The sequence below is a fragment of the Oryctolagus cuniculus genome, chromosome 13, assembly GCF_051225735.1.
Source record: "Oryctolagus cuniculus isolate XC-2025 breed Fujian yellow rabbit chromosome 13, ASM5122573v1, whole genome shotgun sequence".
Lineage (NCBI taxonomy): Eukaryota > Metazoa > Chordata > Mammalia > Lagomorpha > Leporidae > Oryctolagus > Oryctolagus cuniculus.
Genome location: NC_142879.1, coordinates 1,746,345 through 1,763,186, shown reverse-complemented (window position 1 = coordinate 1,763,186; position 16,842 = coordinate 1,746,345). Strand labels below are relative to the sequence as shown.

Genomic DNA, 16,842 nt, shown 5'->3' with positions numbered 1-16,842 from the left:
TGATTTCTGGTGTTTCTGTTCTGTCCCGTTGGTCACCTGTTGTTGTACCAGGACCAGGCTGTTTTGACTACAACTGCCCTGTAGTGTGTCCTGAAATCTGGTGTCGTGATGCCTCTGGTACAAGATGGCTTTGACTACTCAGGATCTCCTGTGTTCCATATGAATTTCAGCTTCATTTTTTCCTGTATCTGGGAAGAACGTCCTTGCTTTTCATTGGAATCGCATTGAATCTGTAAGTTGCTTTCCGGAGAATGGACATTTAGTTGATGCTGATTCTTCAATCCATGAACGTGGAAGATTTTTCCTTTTTTTGTGTCGTCTTCTATTTCTTTCATTAACGTTTTGTGATTCTCATCGTAGAGATCTTTGACATTCTTGGTTAAGTTTATTCCAAAGTATTTGATTGTTTTTGTAGCTATTGTGAATGGATTGATCTTAGAAGTCCTATCTCAGTTGTGGCATTGTCTGTGTATACAAAGGCTGTTGATTTTTGTGTTGATTTTTATATCCTGTTACTTTACCAAACTCTTCTATGAGTTCCAGTAGTCTCTTAGTGGAGTATTTTGAATCCTCTACATATAGACTCATGTCATCTGCAAAGAGGGATAGTTTGACTTCTTGCTTCCCAATATGTATCCTTGTGATATTTTGTTTTGTTTTGTTTTGTTTTTGCCTAATAGCTCTGGCTAAAACTTCCAGAACTATGTTAAATAGCAGTGGTGAGAGTGGGCATCCCTGTCTGGTACCAGATCTCAGTGGAAATGCTTCCAACTTTTCCCCATTCAATAGGATGCTGGCCATGGGTTTGTCAAAAATTGCCTTGATTGTGTTGAGGAATGTTCCTTCCATACCCAGTTTGCTTGGAGTTTTCATCATGAAAGGTGTTGTATTTTATCAAATGCTTTCTCTGTATCTATTGAGATAATCATATGGGTTTTTTAAAAAGATTTTATTTATTTGAAAGAGTTACAGAGAGGCCGGCGCCACGGCTCACTAGGCTAATCCTCCCCCGGCGGCACCGGCACACCGGGTTCTAGTCCCGGTTGGGGCACCGGATTCTGTCCCGGTTGCCCCTCTTCCAGGCCAGCTCTCTGCTGTGGCCCAGGAGTGCAGTGGAGGATGGCCCAAGTGCTTGGGCCCTGTACCTGCATAAGAGACCGGGAGAAGCACCTGGCTCCTGGCTTCGGATCAGCGGGGTGCACCGGCCGCAGCGCACTGGCCACAGCGGCCATTGGAGGGTGAACCAACAGTAAAGGAAGACCTTTCTCTCTGTCTCTCTCTCTCTCTCACTGTCCACTCTGCCTGTCAAAAAAATAATAAAATAATAAAAAAAGAGTAACAGAGAGAGAGGAGAGGCAGAGAGAGAGAGAGAGAGAGGTCTTCCATCCAATGGTTCACTCCCTAGTTGGCCACAATGGCTGGAGCTTTGCTGATCCAAAGCCAGGAGCCAGGAGCTTCCTCCAGGTTTCCCATGTGGGCCCAATGACCTGGGCCACCTTCTACTGCTTTCCCAGGCCACAGCAGAGAGCTGGATTGGAAATGGAGCAGCTGGGTCTCAAACCGGTGCCTATAAGGGATGCCGGCGCCTCAGGCCAGGGCACCAACCCACTGCGCCACAGCGCTGGCCCTAATGATATGGTTTTTCTTCTGCAGTTTGTTAATGTGATGTATCACATTGATTGATTTGCAAACATTGAACCATCCCTGCATACTAGAGATAATCCCACTTGGTCTGGGTGGATGATCTTTCTGATGTGTCGTTGGTTTCGATTGGCTAGAATTTTGTTGAGGATTTTTTTTAACTTTTATTTAGTAAATATAAATTTCCAAAGTACAGCTTATGGATTACAATGGCTTTTTCCCCCCATAACTTCCCTCCCACCTGCAACCCTCCCAACTCCCGCTCCCTCTCCCATTCCATTCACATCAAGATTCATTTTCAATTATCTTTATATACAGAAGATCGATTTAGTATATACTAAGTAAAGATTTCATCAGTTTGCACCCACACAGAACATAAAGTGTAAAATACCGTTTCAGTACTAGTTATAGCGTTATGTTGAGGATTTTTGCGTCTATGTTCATCATGGAAATTGGTCTGTAATTCTTTCTCTGTTGTATCTTTTTCTTGTTTAGGAATTAAGGTCCTGCTGGCTTCATAGAAGGGGTCCTGGAGGAGTCCCTCTCTTTCAGTTGTTTTGAGTAGCTTGAGAAGAGTTGGAGTGAGTTCTTCTTTCAATGTCTGGTAGAATTCAGCAGTGAGTCCATCCGGTCCTGGGCTTTTCTTTGTTGGGAAGGCCTCTATTATTGATTCAATTTCGGTCTTGGTTATGGGTCTGTTTAGACTTTTTGTGTCTTCATGGCTGAACTTAGGTAGGCTGTGTGTGTCCACAGCGCCGGCCCTTTGAGACAAGTATTGCAGCCGTGATTTGAGGGCTTCCGAAAGCTCTGGTTTGTGTGGTGCAGGCAAAGTTGATCCAGCGTAGAGGGCAAAGGTAACAGATTACAAGATAAAACCGGGAGGTGAGACTGCTGTCCCCTCTCGCACCGTGATTAAAGCATCACCCCCTAGTTAAAACTGGGTCTGGAAATTGACTTGAAACTCACTTGTTGCTGGATTTGGGGTGATGGTTGTGAAATTAAAGGATATGGTTTACATGCTGGGTAACTGCAAACTGAAGCCAGGAGTAAGCGTTCCAGGAAGACTCAGCTGGTTTTGTGCGTCTGCCGCAGGAGTGTTTTCGCGTGCATTTGTTAACGCGCCCAATTTGTGGGTTTGCAGCTGCCAAGCCCTGGCGAGGAACATAATGGCAGAGAGGTCTAAGCAGACTCTCAATTCAGAACTCCGTCGTCTGGTATTGGCCACACGAGAATCACTTTCGTATCATATCGGGGCACATCAGAAAGTCTGGGAAAATGGGGAGGGCGATTGGCACAGCCGTTTAGGCACCGCCTGGGACGCCCACACGCCACAGTGCAGTGCCCGGCTGAGTCCTGGCTGCTCCACTTCTGATCCAGCTTCCTGCCAGCACACCCCAGAGGCAGCAGGGGAAGGCACAGGTACCGGGCTCCCTGCCACCCACAGTGGAGTCCTGGGTTGAGTTCTGAGCCCCTGGATTTAGCCTGGCCCCGCCCCAGCTACCGTGGACATTGAGAGACCAACAGATGGAAGATCGTGTGCGTTCTCTCTCCTCTCTAAGAAATTTGTATTTGTTTTCATTTTATTTGAAAGAGACACAGAGAGGGAGGAAGGCAGGCAGAGAGCCTTCAGTCCCCTGATTCACTCCCCAGATGCCCACAGTAGCTGGGGCTGGGCCAGACCAAAGCCAGGGACCGAGGACTTGGTCTCGGTCTCCCAAGTGACTGGCACCTGGAGGCTCGGCTGCTGCCTGCCAGGGTGTGCACTGTCGGGGGGTGGGGGTGGGTGGGCGGGGCCTGGAGCAGTCAGAATTTAAACCTGCTGTCTGCCAGGGTGTGCACTGTCAGGGAGGTGGGGGTGGGTGGGCGGGGCCTGGAGCAGTCAGAATTTAAACCTGCTGTCTGCCAGGGTGTGCACTGTCAGGGAGGTGGGGGTGGGTGGGCGGGGCCTGGAGCGGTCAGAATTTAAACCTGCTGTCTGCCAGGGTGTGCACTGTCAGGGAGGTGGGGGGGAGGTGGGCAGGGCCTGGAATGGTCAGAATTTAAACCTGCTGCCTGCCAGGGTGTGCACTGTCAGGGAGGTGGGGGGGGGCAGGGCCTGGAGCGGTCAGAATTTAAACCTGCTGTCTGCCAGGGTGTGCACTGTCAGGGAGGTGGGGGGGAGGTGGGCAGGGCCTGGAATGGTCAGAATTTAAACCCACTGCCTCCCAGGGTGTGCACTGTCCGGGGGGGGGGGGCAGGGTTGGAGCGGTCAGAATTTAAACCTGCTGTCTGCCAGGGTGTGCACTGTCAGGGAGGTGGGGGGGCGGTCGGGGCAGGGGCTGGATCAGTCAGAATTTAAACCCACTGCCTGCCAGGGTGTGCACTGTCAGGGAGGTGGGGGGGGCGGGGCGGGGTTGGAGCTGTCAGAATTTAAACCCACTGCCTCCCAGGGTGTGCACTGTCGGGGGGTGGGGGTGGGTGGGCGGGGCAGGGTTGGATCGGTCAGAATTTAAACCCACCGCCTCCCAGGGTGTGCACTGTCAGGGAGGTGGGGGGGGGGCGGGGCATGGTTGGAGCTGTCAGAATTTAAACCCACTGCCTTCTAGGGTGTGCACTGTCAGGGAGGTGGGGGGGGGGGCGGGGCGGGGTTGGAGCTGTCAGAATTTAAACCCACTGCCTCTCAGGGTGTGCACTGTCAGGGACGTGGGCAGGGCAGGGTTGGAGCTGTCAGAATTTAAACCAGGCCTCCATCCAGTTTGGGGTGCTGGGGTCCCAAGCTATGATTTAGCCACTGAACCACCTGCCTCCTCCCTCCCGCCAACTTTCAAATAAATAAAAACTTAGAAAGAAGATGGTTTGTGGGACATGGAATTGAAAGGTAAGCCTGGGGTCTGTGGTCCTCGCCTTCGGGGCTGTAACTGACCCTCGCTGTCGTCCTCTGCCGCAGGGTGGCCACCGACCACAACGTGGACAACACCACGGAGATCCTCAGGGAGTGGCTGCGCAACGTGCGGGATCTGTACCACTACGTGGAGTGGCGGCCCATGGACAAGCCCGAGTGAGTAGCCGGGGCCAGCCCTGCCCACCTGGGCGGGCACTTCCTCCGCTCGGCCTCCGCGCCCGGGCCTCGGCGGGCTGCAGAGCCTGCCCTGTCTCCCCGCTGCACCGCCCAGCCCCCCTCCTCTGCACTCTGCAGCCACCAGCTCACACACAGATCTCCAGGCGGTGGGGGTTTATGAACACGGATGTGGTTGCCCATGTTTTGAGGACGACCCTTTTGTCCTTGGGGTGGATGTTCAACACACCCGCGTCCGTGCTGGTGTGGGGGGTCTGAGTCCTGGCTCCACTCCCATCCCAGCTTCCTGTAAGTGTGCACCCTGGGAGGCAGCAGCCACGGTCCGGTGCCCGGGCCCCTGCACCCACGGGGGAGACCTGGATGGAGCTCCTGGCTCCTGCCTCTGGCCTGGCCTGCCCGTGGCAGGAGAGTGAGCCGCAGGTTCTGTCGTGGTCTCTGCCTTTCGGATAAATGAATAGATATCGTGAACAAAACAAAGCCAGCCTTTTAGACGCGAGGGTGTAGTGAAAGTCGTGTGCTGTCTACACGCGTGGCGCTGTGTTTGCCAGCACTGCATGGCAAGCGTGGAAGGCTTTCTCTTTCTTTCTTTCTTTTTTTTTTTTTTTGAAGATTTATTTCATTTATTTGATAGACAGAGTTACAGAGAGACGTAGAGCCAGAGAGAGGGAGGGAGGGAGAGGGGGGGAGAGGGAGAGAGGGAGAGAGGGAAAGGTGTCTTCCATTCTGGTGGTTCACTCCCCAAATGACTGCAGCAGCCAGAGCTGGGCTGATCCAAAGCCTGGAGCTGCTTCCAGGTCTCCCACGTGGGTGAAGGGGCCCAAGCACTTGGGCCATCCTCCACTGCTCTCCCAGACCACAGCAGAGAGCTGGATCGGAAGAGGAGCAGCCGGGACTAGAACCGGCGCCCATATGGGATGCGGGCCCTGCAGGCTGGGGCTTTACCCGCTACACCACAGAGCCGGCCCCTCCTCCTCTCTCACTGCGCTGTTGTGTGTGGGGACCGCCGCTCCGAGGCCACGCCACAGGGTCCACGAGGAGCCAGAGCTAGTCCTCAGAAACGCGGGCGTATCGTGGAGACACCCTGTGTAGATTTCAATTTTCTGGCACCAAATAGGCCTTTTGATTCCATTCCCACAACTTTCTGAGGTGCCCGGGGATGGACGTTTTCACCTGAGTGATTTCTGAGCTGTTTCCGCCCTCGGGTGACCCCACGTGCCGTGGGCCGTCGAATGAATCTGCCCCGATACGAGTGACACAGTTCCAGCTCTGTAGAAGCACTCCAGTGCCACAGGCCGGAGGCCAGGCCCCTGAGGCTTGTAGTTAAAGACCCCAGGAGCTTGGCACCATGTTTCCTGTTAGATCCGCCTCGTCCAGAATGTCCCCTCCCTGTCCACCCCAGGCTGCCGCCGATGCGGGCCCAGGCAGGGGCTTTGCCTCTCGGCCCCTCCCGGCTCTGCAGGCACAGGGCCGCCTCCCTCCCTCCTGACTCCATGGTGTGTCTTCCTGCTCCTCCTTTGGTGAGCGGACAAGGCCAGACCTGCCCAGGAGCTGCGCCGTGCACAGCGGGAGTCAGGAAACGCGCGGCTCGCTGGACGCTCCCCGTGGTGCCGTGCCCGTGGCAGGCTCCACGCCGACACTTGCGGATGAGCAAACGAGCGAGCCTGTGTGAGACTTTCCCTCGCAAACGTTCCCAGCTACGCCAGTCCCACCTCCAGAGCTGCAGAAGGCGTGCGTTCCCAGCATACGTCGTGTGGCAGAGCCAGATGGGCGTTGTGGTCAGAAACGCGTTCCAGAAAAAACGTCTGTTCTGGTCTCTCGGAAACTGTCGGCACGCGGGTGCCGGGTGTTTCTCACCGAGCTCAGTGGAACGGAGAAGCGTGAGCAGGCAGCGTTTCCAGTGTGCCCCAAGTTCCTTGGAGCCGCCTGGGCCTCGTTTTGAAGCAGGCGCCGGACCCTGGGCAAGCCCTCCGCACGTGTTTCCCAGCGAGGGCCGTGTGCGGCACACCAGGGAGGCCTTGTTTGTTGGCAGTGTGTTCGGAAAAGCAGGAGTCCCGCCGACGGTCACGGAGGGGTCAGACGTTGCGGAGAATTTCCATGCTGTCTGTGACTTTACCACCCCCGCGGGGACAGTCCGGCTCGGCGTTTTGTGACTCCTCACTAAACAAATGCACGGCTGGACGCGCTGGCCAGCGTGGGCTCCTGTGACAGCATCGACGTCCACTCGGGCTGGGCGCTCTCGGGAGGAGCCCGGCCTGGCCGTGCTGTGCTGTGGACAGAGCGCCCGGTGACCTCATGGGTGTGTCAGGCTCTGTGGAAACACTGACCGAGCCGCCGCCCATAAACAGCGCTTTTCCCTGGGAAACTCGATCCTCAACCCCCGAGGGCACGACGGATAAAACTGGAGTTTGGGGGCTAACCTGCTGGCTTGAGCCCCGCTCGCGCCCGTACCCACCGGGACGCTGGCCCCCGACCCAGCCGAGCTGCGGCACCATCGTCATCTGAGAGACGGGCAGACTAGCGGCACCCTTCCCAGGGCTCCGGGGCCCCCGAAATTCCCCGGGTGCCCCCCAGAGCGGGTGCTGGCTCCACGGCGCCCCAGCTCCCCCGGCTGTCCTTGGAGGTCCCGACAGTGCCCCCGCCCCAGGGCCGACAGGGGCGACTTCCGTCAGGTGAACGTGCCGTAGACGCCGCGCGGCCAGCGCCCCGTAGGCACAAGCTCTTGTCCTGGCTCTTGCAGGTCTTACCCCGACGAGATCGGACCGAAGCACTGGCCGAGCTCGCGGTTCGCCCACGTCATGAAGCTGCGACAGGCAGCCCTTCGAGCTGCGAGGGAGAAGTGGTCGGACTACGTTCTGGTAAAAGCAGACGTTTGCTTTCTTGACGGCTGCCACCCAGGATGGGCCCAGGTCGGGCTCCAGACCCAGCAGTGCGGGGCAGTCGGAACAACCGCCGGTTCAGGCGCTGCCGCCGCTGCTAAGGGCCCACGGGAGACGCTGGGGGCTTCACACTGGGAGCCTGGAGCCCCCCTCGGGCCGCCCCCTGGCACGCGTGGCGGGAGCCTGGAGCCCCCCTTGGGCCACCCCCTGGCACGCGTGGCAGGAGCCTGGAGCCCCCCCTCGGGCCGCCCCCTGACACGCGTGGCGGGAGCCTGGAGCTCCCCTCGGGCCGCCCCCTGGCACGCGTGGCGGGAGCCTGGAGCCCCCCTCGGGCCGCCCCCTGGCACGCATGGCGGGAGCCTGGAGCCCCCCTCGGGCCGCCCCCTGACACGTGTAGCGGGAGCCTGGAGCTCCCCTGGGAACACGCGGCCGGCACGAATGACTGTGCAGAGGCGCCGACTGTCCCCAGCATCGTACGGGGAGGGACCGCAGCATGTGGGTGAACACCGCCCGCGGCAAGGATGAGCGCCGCTTCTTTCTGTCTGGCAAAACCTGAGGGCGCTGCGGATCCCTGGGAGTGGAGGCACAGGCGCTCAGGTTGGTGAAAAGCACTGAAACCCCCAGTTTTCTCATTAATTCGCCTTTTTCATGAGCTTACGGACGACCCCTTGTATGCGGGGATTTCAACCTGTTTTTGCATCAGACAAATTTATCTTTGAAGTATGTTTTCCGTATGGGCTCATAACGTAAAAGCTCTCGTAGCTAGCGTTTTTGAAGGTACAGTTCGGCGTGGCAGTTTCTGTTTTATGCCAGGACCTGTCGTTACCGCGTCTCTAAATGAATCCGTGTGAACGTGGACTTGAGCTTAGCACGGGCTGTGTCTGCATTGCTGGGGGAGGGTTGGATAAAGCACTGGAGACAGGGCTGCTCCTTGCAACCTTGGACGTGGCGCTGTGCCATGCGTCTGGCCACTGTGGCCACTGCCGTGGGACCCTGTGCCTGCCGGGCACTCGTGAGAGGGTCGGGGTGGGGTGGGGTGGGAGCCATGCGCTTCTTGCAGTGAAACCAGCCACGGCAGCGCCGGCTCCTCGCTCGGCTCCTCAGGCAGAGCCGAGCGTGTGGCAGTGGGAGTGCGGTCTCGGGTCCGGATGAGCCGCTGTGGGCTCCCAGGGATGACTGGTTCCCGCCGACGTGGCACAGGGCCTGCCGTCCTGGACCCCGGCCCCGGAAGTGCCCCGCCTGACTCTGTCCCCCTCCCAGTTCATAGATGTGGACAACTTCCTGACCAACCCACAGACCCTCGGGCTGCTGATGGCAGAAAACAAGACGATCGTGGCGCCCATGCTGGAGTCCCGGGGCCTCTACTCCAACTTCTGGTGCGGGATCACACCTCAGGCAAGTCCCGGCTCGGCAACCCCGCCTCGCTTCCTCCCGCAAGCCCCCTGCGACTGTGTCGCCAGAGCCAGCGCCTCCCAGAAGGTAGTGGGGTCAGGACCGACCCCACAATGCCACGGGCATCGATGGTCACCGAGGAGAGACCCATGGGCTCAGCCTCGGGAGCGCGCTGGGATTCGGGCTCCTGCCCCCATTCCAGGACTTTGTAAAATAATTTCTCATGAGAACACTATGGAAAAATCCAGAAATGGTGAGACGTAAACAAGGCCGAGCACCGTTCACCCGCAGGGCTGTCAGAAAGCCGTCCGCGTGCCCGTCCGCAGTGACGGGCACCGAGTCACTGTGGTACCCAGGTTCTGCTCTGGTGGCACCCCCATGGCGCACCTGGATTCTCCCCACGTGAGTGATTTCCAGGCGCTGCTGGGAAGTGAGCCAGGGAGAGTCTAAGTGTCTCCGATCCTCGGTATCTGGCCAGCTCATTCCAAAGCAATCCAGTCATCGCCTTGGGGCTCGTGTTTCCACAGTTCTAGTTAAAGCCAAGTTCTGAGTTCCCATTGTCTCCCTTTTCCCTGGTGAAGTCTGCGCAGCGGGGGCTCGGCCTCGGGTGCCTGACGCTGAGCCGTGTCGTACACGGCACGGGAATGCCGGGTAAAGGCGTGCTGAGGCCGGGAGTTGCGTGTTGGCTGGTCCCCTGGCTGAAGGGCTGGCGTCTGAGACTCCTCTTTGGTTCTCTTTGGCTTGGTTGAGGTGGAGGAGGCCGGCGCCGTGCTGGTCCAGTTGAACAGCTGTCCCTGGGCACCCCTGACTGGCACCCGCCACATGTGATGGGGACGCTGCCACCAGGCAGACGGCTTCGGTTTCGCTGATGCTGAGGGCAAGGCCGGGTGGAAGTGGCTTCCGGCTGAGGTGCCATCGCCGCGGTGACTGCTAAGGGGGCTTCACGCCACCAACCTGTCCACAGGTTCGCAAAACTCAAGATCTGAGCGTGCGTGGCTCCAGTGGGTGCCCCGGGTGAGGGTCCTCTCCCGTCGCAGCTACTTCCTGGTTCCCGGAGATGCTGAGTGCGTCTCGTCAGCCCCGCTGGGAGGCGGGAAGCTGTGGTTACAGAGAAGCCCGCGCCGGGCGATCGGCAGGCCCGCACGTTCACGAGTTCACGGGCCGGGCCACCCTGGCCACCATGCTCCCCGAGCCCTGTCGTCCCCTTGTCTGCCTCCGTCTTCAAGTAGGAGAAATGCGCTCACTGATTTTCCACAGCGAAACAGTTCTGGCCCACGTGGGCCGACTCTGCATTTTGTCGGTCTGCTCTGGCTCTCCCGTCCTTGGCAGCCGCAGGGGCAGCCGGGACTTCATAAGCCCCAGGCCGCCCAGGTTTACCCAGAGCCGAAAACGCACCCGCCACACGTGACCTTGGTGGTGTCTGGGGGGCAAACGGGATTGTTTCTGACAAGACGCAGTCCTGCGGGGAGACCCGGCCTCTGCTGCCTGCCGCCTCCCACCCGGCCCTGCCCGCGGCACTCGGTCAGCCCCCATCGCCCTGTGCAGGCAGAACCTCACGCTAAAGGCTGACACAAAACTGTAGGGACGGCGGCGCTGCCGCGGAGAACGGGCTCCCAGAGCCGCTCCCCAGCCCCACCACGCGGTCCCCGGCCCGGCCTGGGACGCCGACCGAGCAGCCCTGCCCCGGTTCCGACCCCGAGGTTCGGCCTGGGCTCTCTGGGGCTCACGTCTTCCGGCTCTTGTCGCTGGCCTTCTCCCTGTCGCTGGTGGATGTCTGCTGCAATGTTCTGAAGGGGCGGTCCCAGGGGCCGCAGGGCGCAGGCTGGGCGCCTGGGTGCTGGCTGGCACCGTGCTGGGAACCGCGAGGACTTCCTCCTCCACTGAGTGTTGTACAGCCAGTGCCAGCCGGTGCCAGCCGGTGCCGGCAGTGCCGCAGACGTGCCCTCCAGGGAGCCTGCCTCGGATGGCTTCCCACCGTTTCCCGGAGGGGATTTCAGCTGTGGGCGTGGTCAGGTTGTGGTCGGTGCCTCTGGAGCGTGAGGCCGATATTAATATTAACAATAACTATTAATGACAACACTCAAAGGGGGTCGGGTTCCTGGGGATGGTCGGGGAGGCAGCCAGGAAGGCGTGGGGGAGACCGCGGCTCCACGGGTCTGGGCAGGCACCTTCGCTGGAAGACCCCGGGCACCCTGCGCTGGCTGAGGAATTGGGGTGCCGGCCGCTGTGTGAGGCGCCATTTGATGGCACAGCTGTAAGCACTTTTCAGGGTTTACCGGCAAAGCCACGGAGCAGACGGGGGAGGAGGCAGGCCAGCGAGGTTGAGCCCCCCGAGCCCGAGCTGAGCAGTGCCGGGCACGGCCGGCAGCTGACGGGGTTGGAACTGGGGAGTCCGGCCCAGAACCGCCCCGCCCCCCTTCTCAATACTGAAACTCCGTCGTGACTCAGGAGCCAAGGCCAGGAGCTGCGCCAGCACCGGGATCCTCTCGGATCCCAGGGCCCTGGGAGTGGCCTTGTCTGCGGGCAGGTCGGGCCAGGGGTGGGTGTGTGTGTGCGTGCACGCATGTGTGCCCGTGTGCGTGTGCCCATGTGCATGGTGGGGGCGGCACCACCGGGGCTTCCGTGCCAGCAGCCGGCAGAGCCCCGCCCCCATGAGCCCAGCCCCCGTGAGCCCAGCCCCCGCGTGCTCTCTGCCAGGGCTTCTACCGGCGGACGCCCGACTACCTGCCGATCCGGGAGTGGAAGCGCACGGGCTGCTTCCCGGTGCCCATGGTGCACTCCACCTTCCTCATCGACCTGCGCAAGGAGGCGTCCGGCAGGCTGGCCTTCTACCCCCCGCACCCCGACTACACCTGGACCTTCGACGACATCATCGTCTTCGCTTTCTCCAGCAGGCAAGCAGGTACCACCCGGCAGTGCCGTGCCAGCGCCCTCTGTGCAGGGACGCCGGGGTCCACTGGGTGGAGCTGCGGTGGTGGTGGTGCTGGGAGCCTGGGAGCTGCACTACGGCGCCCCTGTGCGGCTGCTGTGTGCCATAGGAGTCCCTCTGCTAGGAAACTTGACGGAGACGCTGACCGCTTGCCCCCGGGACCAGACTGTGTGTTCCCTCTCACAGGCGCCTGGGCTGCTGGCGTGGTCCCTCGCAGTCGTCAGGACCTGGGCCCCTTCCTGCCTGTCCGGAGCTGGGGATTCCCAGACGCCTCTCCCCGGGGTGCAGCCCAGCCCTGGAGAGAGAAACAGGGGACACCCAGACGTCAACCCCCACCTGTCGGCCACGGTTGCAGGACGGCCCCCAGCGATGGGGCGCCCCCAGCCCCTTGCTGTGGTGGAGGCGGGGCAGTGGCCTGGAGTGACAGCAGCGACCCTGGGGGGTGGCTTCCCTCCCTCTCCTTTCTCCAAGGGAGGGGCCCGGCCCCCAGGAGGGCTTCCGCTGAACAGTGCCCTGTGATGTTTGCGCTTTCCTGCAGCCTCCATCACGGAGCCGAGTTCCAGTCGCTCCCCGGGTGCCAGCCCACACCACACTGCCCCTCACGGAAGATGGGCACCGGCACCTGCCAGTTGGCCCCGAGTGCCCGGGTCCTGACACTGGCCTCACTCCCGTGTGCCGGCCCCCGGCCTGCCCGCAGACGCGGGTCCCTTCACCTGCCCCCCGGATTGGTGCCCGGTGTCGGAGGTGTTCTCCTCAACCAGCCTTGATGACACCTCGCCCTGGGCTTAGTTTTGTCATCGTCGCTGCCATCCGCCACTCGCTCCTGCTCCCCGCAGGCTGCCCCCAGAGGGTTTGCTCATCCGTTCACTTACAGGTTTGCAGGATGTCACTGCGGGAGCCGCCCGGCCCCAGGGTGCTCCCGACAGCCCCTCCCTGCCCCCTCCCTTCCTCTCCCTCCACCGTCCATGTCCGCCGTGCGTGTCAGAGAATGCCTTCTGGGACCCTCGCCCTGGAGGGCTCGCAAGGCTGGGCATCGTAGCCCCTTTGCACGGAGGCTCTGGGAAGTAAGTGGAAAAGGGGCTCCTGGCTGGGCGACCTAGATACTAAGTCCTGTGACGCTGAGGGGAGCTGGACGTGAGCCAGCAGCCGAGCCAGGGCGCTCGCTCGGTGAAGGCAGAAGTGGCAGTGACTGGCGCTGGCCGGATCCACGCCGCAGTCGGCACAGGCAGGGGACAAAGGCTCTTTTGTGTCCCTGCTGTCCTCGTCGCTGGCAGGAGACAGCCTCGCCTGAACTGGCAGGTGCCCGGCCGGCACGAGACAGGGCAGTCGCCAGGCCGACGCCGCGCTCGGGAAGATACGGGTGCTTTTGGAAAGTCGCCGGTGAGACGCGTGGGCGCGGGGACCAGGCGTCCTCACGCGTTCCTTTCAGCGTGGCGATCCCCGCGGCTGTCAGGCCTGTCCGGTGCCAGACCCGCACGGGGTGGCCGGGGCGGCCTGGCTGTGGTGAACGCGAGCCCGGCCCGAGGACCCGGCCCCTGGCGCCGTCCCAGCGCGGTGTCTCCGGAGGGCTGTGAAGGGGCCAGTGTCCCCTGACGACCTGGTTCTGGAAGCTCTGTGTGTGTTGGCGCACTCCCCGTCCGTCCGTGCCTGCCGCGGGAGGAAATGCAACCCAGGAGGCTGGCGAGAGCCTGGGTTTCCTTTGTTCTGCTGGGCCCCTGCCAGCCCTGCAGGCTTTCCTGTTTGCGCGCACATCAAACGCAGGCTCGTCCTGTCCCTCACCCCTGACTTCCCAGGGAGCACTCCAGTCCGCCAGCTCTCATCCAAGCCCTGCCGTCAATTCAGGTGGCGAGCGTGCCATTGCCTTAGAAAAACCCGGTCTCCTGGGGCTGGGGAGCGTCCCCTTCTCGCTAAGGCGCGTTTCCAAGGCTCCAGACAGCCGGTGCCAGTGTCCACGCCGATGCCAAGCTCAGTGCCGGCCCCAGAGCAGCGCCCTCCCGCGCTGTCCCCGGCGGGCGTTGTCTGACTGTCGGCTCTGTCCCCCGTGTCCCCAGGTGTCCAGATGTACCTCTGCAACCGCGAGCACTACGGCTACCTGCCCATCCCCCTGAAGCCCCACCAGACGCTGCAGGAGGACGAGGACGACCTGGTCCACGTGCAGATCGAAGCGATGAGTGAGTGACGGGAGCCGGGCGGCTCCTGCCCCCTGCCAGCTGCTCCCCGCCGGCCACTCTCCCCAGGGGACCGAGGCGGCCAGGGCCTCTGCTAAGGGACTTCGTGTCCTGCTGGAGGGCCGGGCGAGAGCGGAGCCGCGGCGTGGGGGTGGGCGGGAGCCCTCGCTCGGCTGCTCTGCGATGCCGCCGTGGGTAAGCAGCCTCCTGCGCGGCAGAGGGACGTGGATCCCAGGGTTCTGAGCGGCTGCGCCGCGACGGGCAGGGAAGCGCCAGGCACAATGGCGGCGGCCACGGCTCCTGACGCGACAGGCGCCACGCTGTCCCGTGCGTCCCCGAGACCCGTGGGGCGGTTCCTCAGCCCACAGCAGAGGGGCGATGCAGTGTTGAGACCTGAAGACTGCAGGGCTGCCCCAGGACAGCGCGGGCATACGCTCTCTCTGTGCCCCCGCCCTCACCCGCGTGCTCTAGCGTGGAGTAGGAACTGCTCTGCTGGGGAGTCGTGGTCTGGTGTCACGGACCCACGGAGCCTGGGGAGGGGCCGGCACGTCCTCCATCGGCAGTGTGGGGTGGGTGAGTGCGTGGGCCCAGCTGGGAGACCCCGATGCAGGCCGAGCTCGGACCTCCCATTTGTAGAGGCCTTGAGCGCAGGGACCTCGGGCTGCAGGTGGGTTCAGGAGTTCACTCCAGGCCGAGGGCAGGAGGAGGGACTGTGGGTGGGCACCGGTGCTGGGCTCCGCCAGGGATGGAGAGAGCACCTCGGACATCACGTGGCAAACGGGCAAGGGACACGGGGACATGGGGACACGGGGACATGGGGACATGGGGACGTGGGGACGCAGGGACGCGGGGACGCGGGAACATGGGGACGCAGGAACATGGGGATGTGGGGACGCAGGGACGCGGGGACGTGGGGATGTGGGGACATGGGGACATGGGGACGCAGGAACATGGGGACGCGGGGACGCGGGGACGTGGGGATGTGGGGACATGGGGACATGGGGACGCGGGGACGTGGGGACGTGGGGACGCAGGAACATGGGGACGCAGGAACATGGGGACGCGGGGACGCGGGGACGTGGGGACGCAGGAACATGGGGACGCAGGAACATGGGGACGCGGGGACGCGGGGACGTGGGGATGTGGGGACGTGGGGACGCAGGAACATGGGGACGTGGGGACACGGGGACATGGGGACGTGGGGACGCAGGAACGTGGGGACGTGGGGACGCAGGAACATGGGGACATGGGAACGTGAGGACGTGGGGACGTGGGGACGTGGGGATGTGGGGACGTGGGGACGCGGGGACGTGGGGACGCAGGAACATGGGGACGCAGGAACATGGGGACGTGGGGACGCAGGAACATGGGGACGCAGGAACATGGGGACGTGGGGACGCAGGAACATGGGGACGCAGGAACATGGGGACGTGGGGACGCAGGAACATGGGGACGCAGGAACATGGGGACGTGGGGACGCAGGAACATGGGGACGTGGGAACACAGGGACGCGGGGACGCGGGGATGTGGGGACGCAGGGATGTGGGGACGCAGGGACGGGGGACGCGGGGACGCAGGGATGTGGGGACACGGGGGACGTGGGGACGCAGGGACATGGGGACGCGGGGACATGGGGACGCGGGGACGCAGGGACACGGGGACATGGGGACGCGGGGACATGGGGACGCGGGGACATGGGGACGCGGGGACGCAGGGACACGGGGACGTGGGGACGCGGGAACGTGGGGACGCAGGGATGTGGGGACACGGGGGACGCGGGGACGTGGGGATGCAGGGACATGGGGACGCAGGAACATGGGGATGTGGGGACGCAGGGACGTGGGGACGTGGGGACGTGGGGACGTGGGGACATGGGGACGTGGGGACGCAGGAACATGGGGACGTGGGGACCCGGGGACGCGGGGACGTGGGGACGCAGGGATGTGGGGACGCAGGGACGTGGGGACGCGGGGACGCGGGGACGCGGGGACGGGGGACGTGGGGACATGGGGATGTGGGGACGCAGGGATGTGGGGACGCAGGGATGCGGGGACGTGGGGACGCGGGGACGTGGGCATCCGAGCTGCAGCAGCAGCGGCAGGGATGGAGGGGACGCCGTGGAGCAAATGGAACGGCAGAGGACGGAGAAGTGCCAGGCCGCCGGCAGGTGTGCACAGGGAGGCGGGAGGAAGCCCCGCACGTACAGATGCTCACGTCCGCCGAGAGTGGAACCTGGCAGGGGAGGTTGGAAAAGGACGCCGGGCCTTTGCTTTCAGACGGGGCGGGGGGTGGGGGATGCGTCTTCCCTGCTGCCCTGCACGCTCACTGACTTCCTTCTTGTCGCGTCCATCCGGGACCTGGCCCAGGCCCGTCAGAGAGCAGACGCCCCACGTCTGTGGGGAGCAATGAGTGATTTGGTGATGGCACCAGGCGCTGGGCCCCAGGTCCCCGTGCTGTTGAGTTGGCCCTTAGGGTCTCGTCTGTGGGTTTCTTGAATGCAACAGCTGCAGGCGTTCCAGCCCTGGAGGACCAGGGTGCTGACTCACTGCCTGGCACCTGTGGCGTGGGGGGAGGCACATGGTTGGTGCTGACTCACTGCCTGGCACCTGTGGCACCTGTGGCATGTGGCCTGGGGGGAGGCACGTGGTTGGTGCAGGACACGTGAACGAATTTGTGAGGGGATGACAGCTGCGCTGCCCAGAGTAGCGACCTCAGCCCGGGCTCTGTCACTGCCAATGGTGGGACAACTTCCAGGGGACTTAATCCTCTGGCCACGGAGTG

At 62.0% G+C, this 16,842-nt stretch overlaps 1 protein-coding gene across 17 annotated transcripts in view; it reads left to right on the top strand.

Annotated features, from left to right (window-relative positions):
• COLGALT2 (collagen beta(1-O)galactosyltransferase 2) overlaps positions 1-16,842 on the top strand; it is an 81,907-nt gene that overhangs the window by 39,206 nt on the left and 25,859 nt on the right. For 12 of the 17 annotated variants that reach the window (XR_016219431.1, XR_016219432.1, XR_016219433.1 and 9 more), the window contains exons 2-6: positions 4,568-4,678; positions 7,434-7,551; positions 8,833-8,967; positions 11,662-11,866; positions 13,945-14,064. Coding sequence is in view for 13 of the 17 variants with exons in the window: in XM_070055007.2 (XP_069911108.2) it covers positions 4,568-4,678; positions 7,434-7,551; positions 8,833-8,967; positions 11,662-11,866; positions 13,945-14,064 (689 nt within the window). In the remaining 4 variants the exon portion in view is untranslated. Of the gene's footprint in view, positions 1-2,141; positions 2,223-4,567; positions 4,679-7,433; positions 7,552-7,922; positions 8,170-8,832; positions 8,968-9,728; positions 9,929-11,661; positions 11,867-12,436; positions 12,768-13,944; positions 14,065-16,842 lie in introns of those variants that run through there. The other 5 variants (XM_070055011.2, XM_089311975.1, XM_089311973.1 and 2 more) reach the window with 5 other exon arrangements.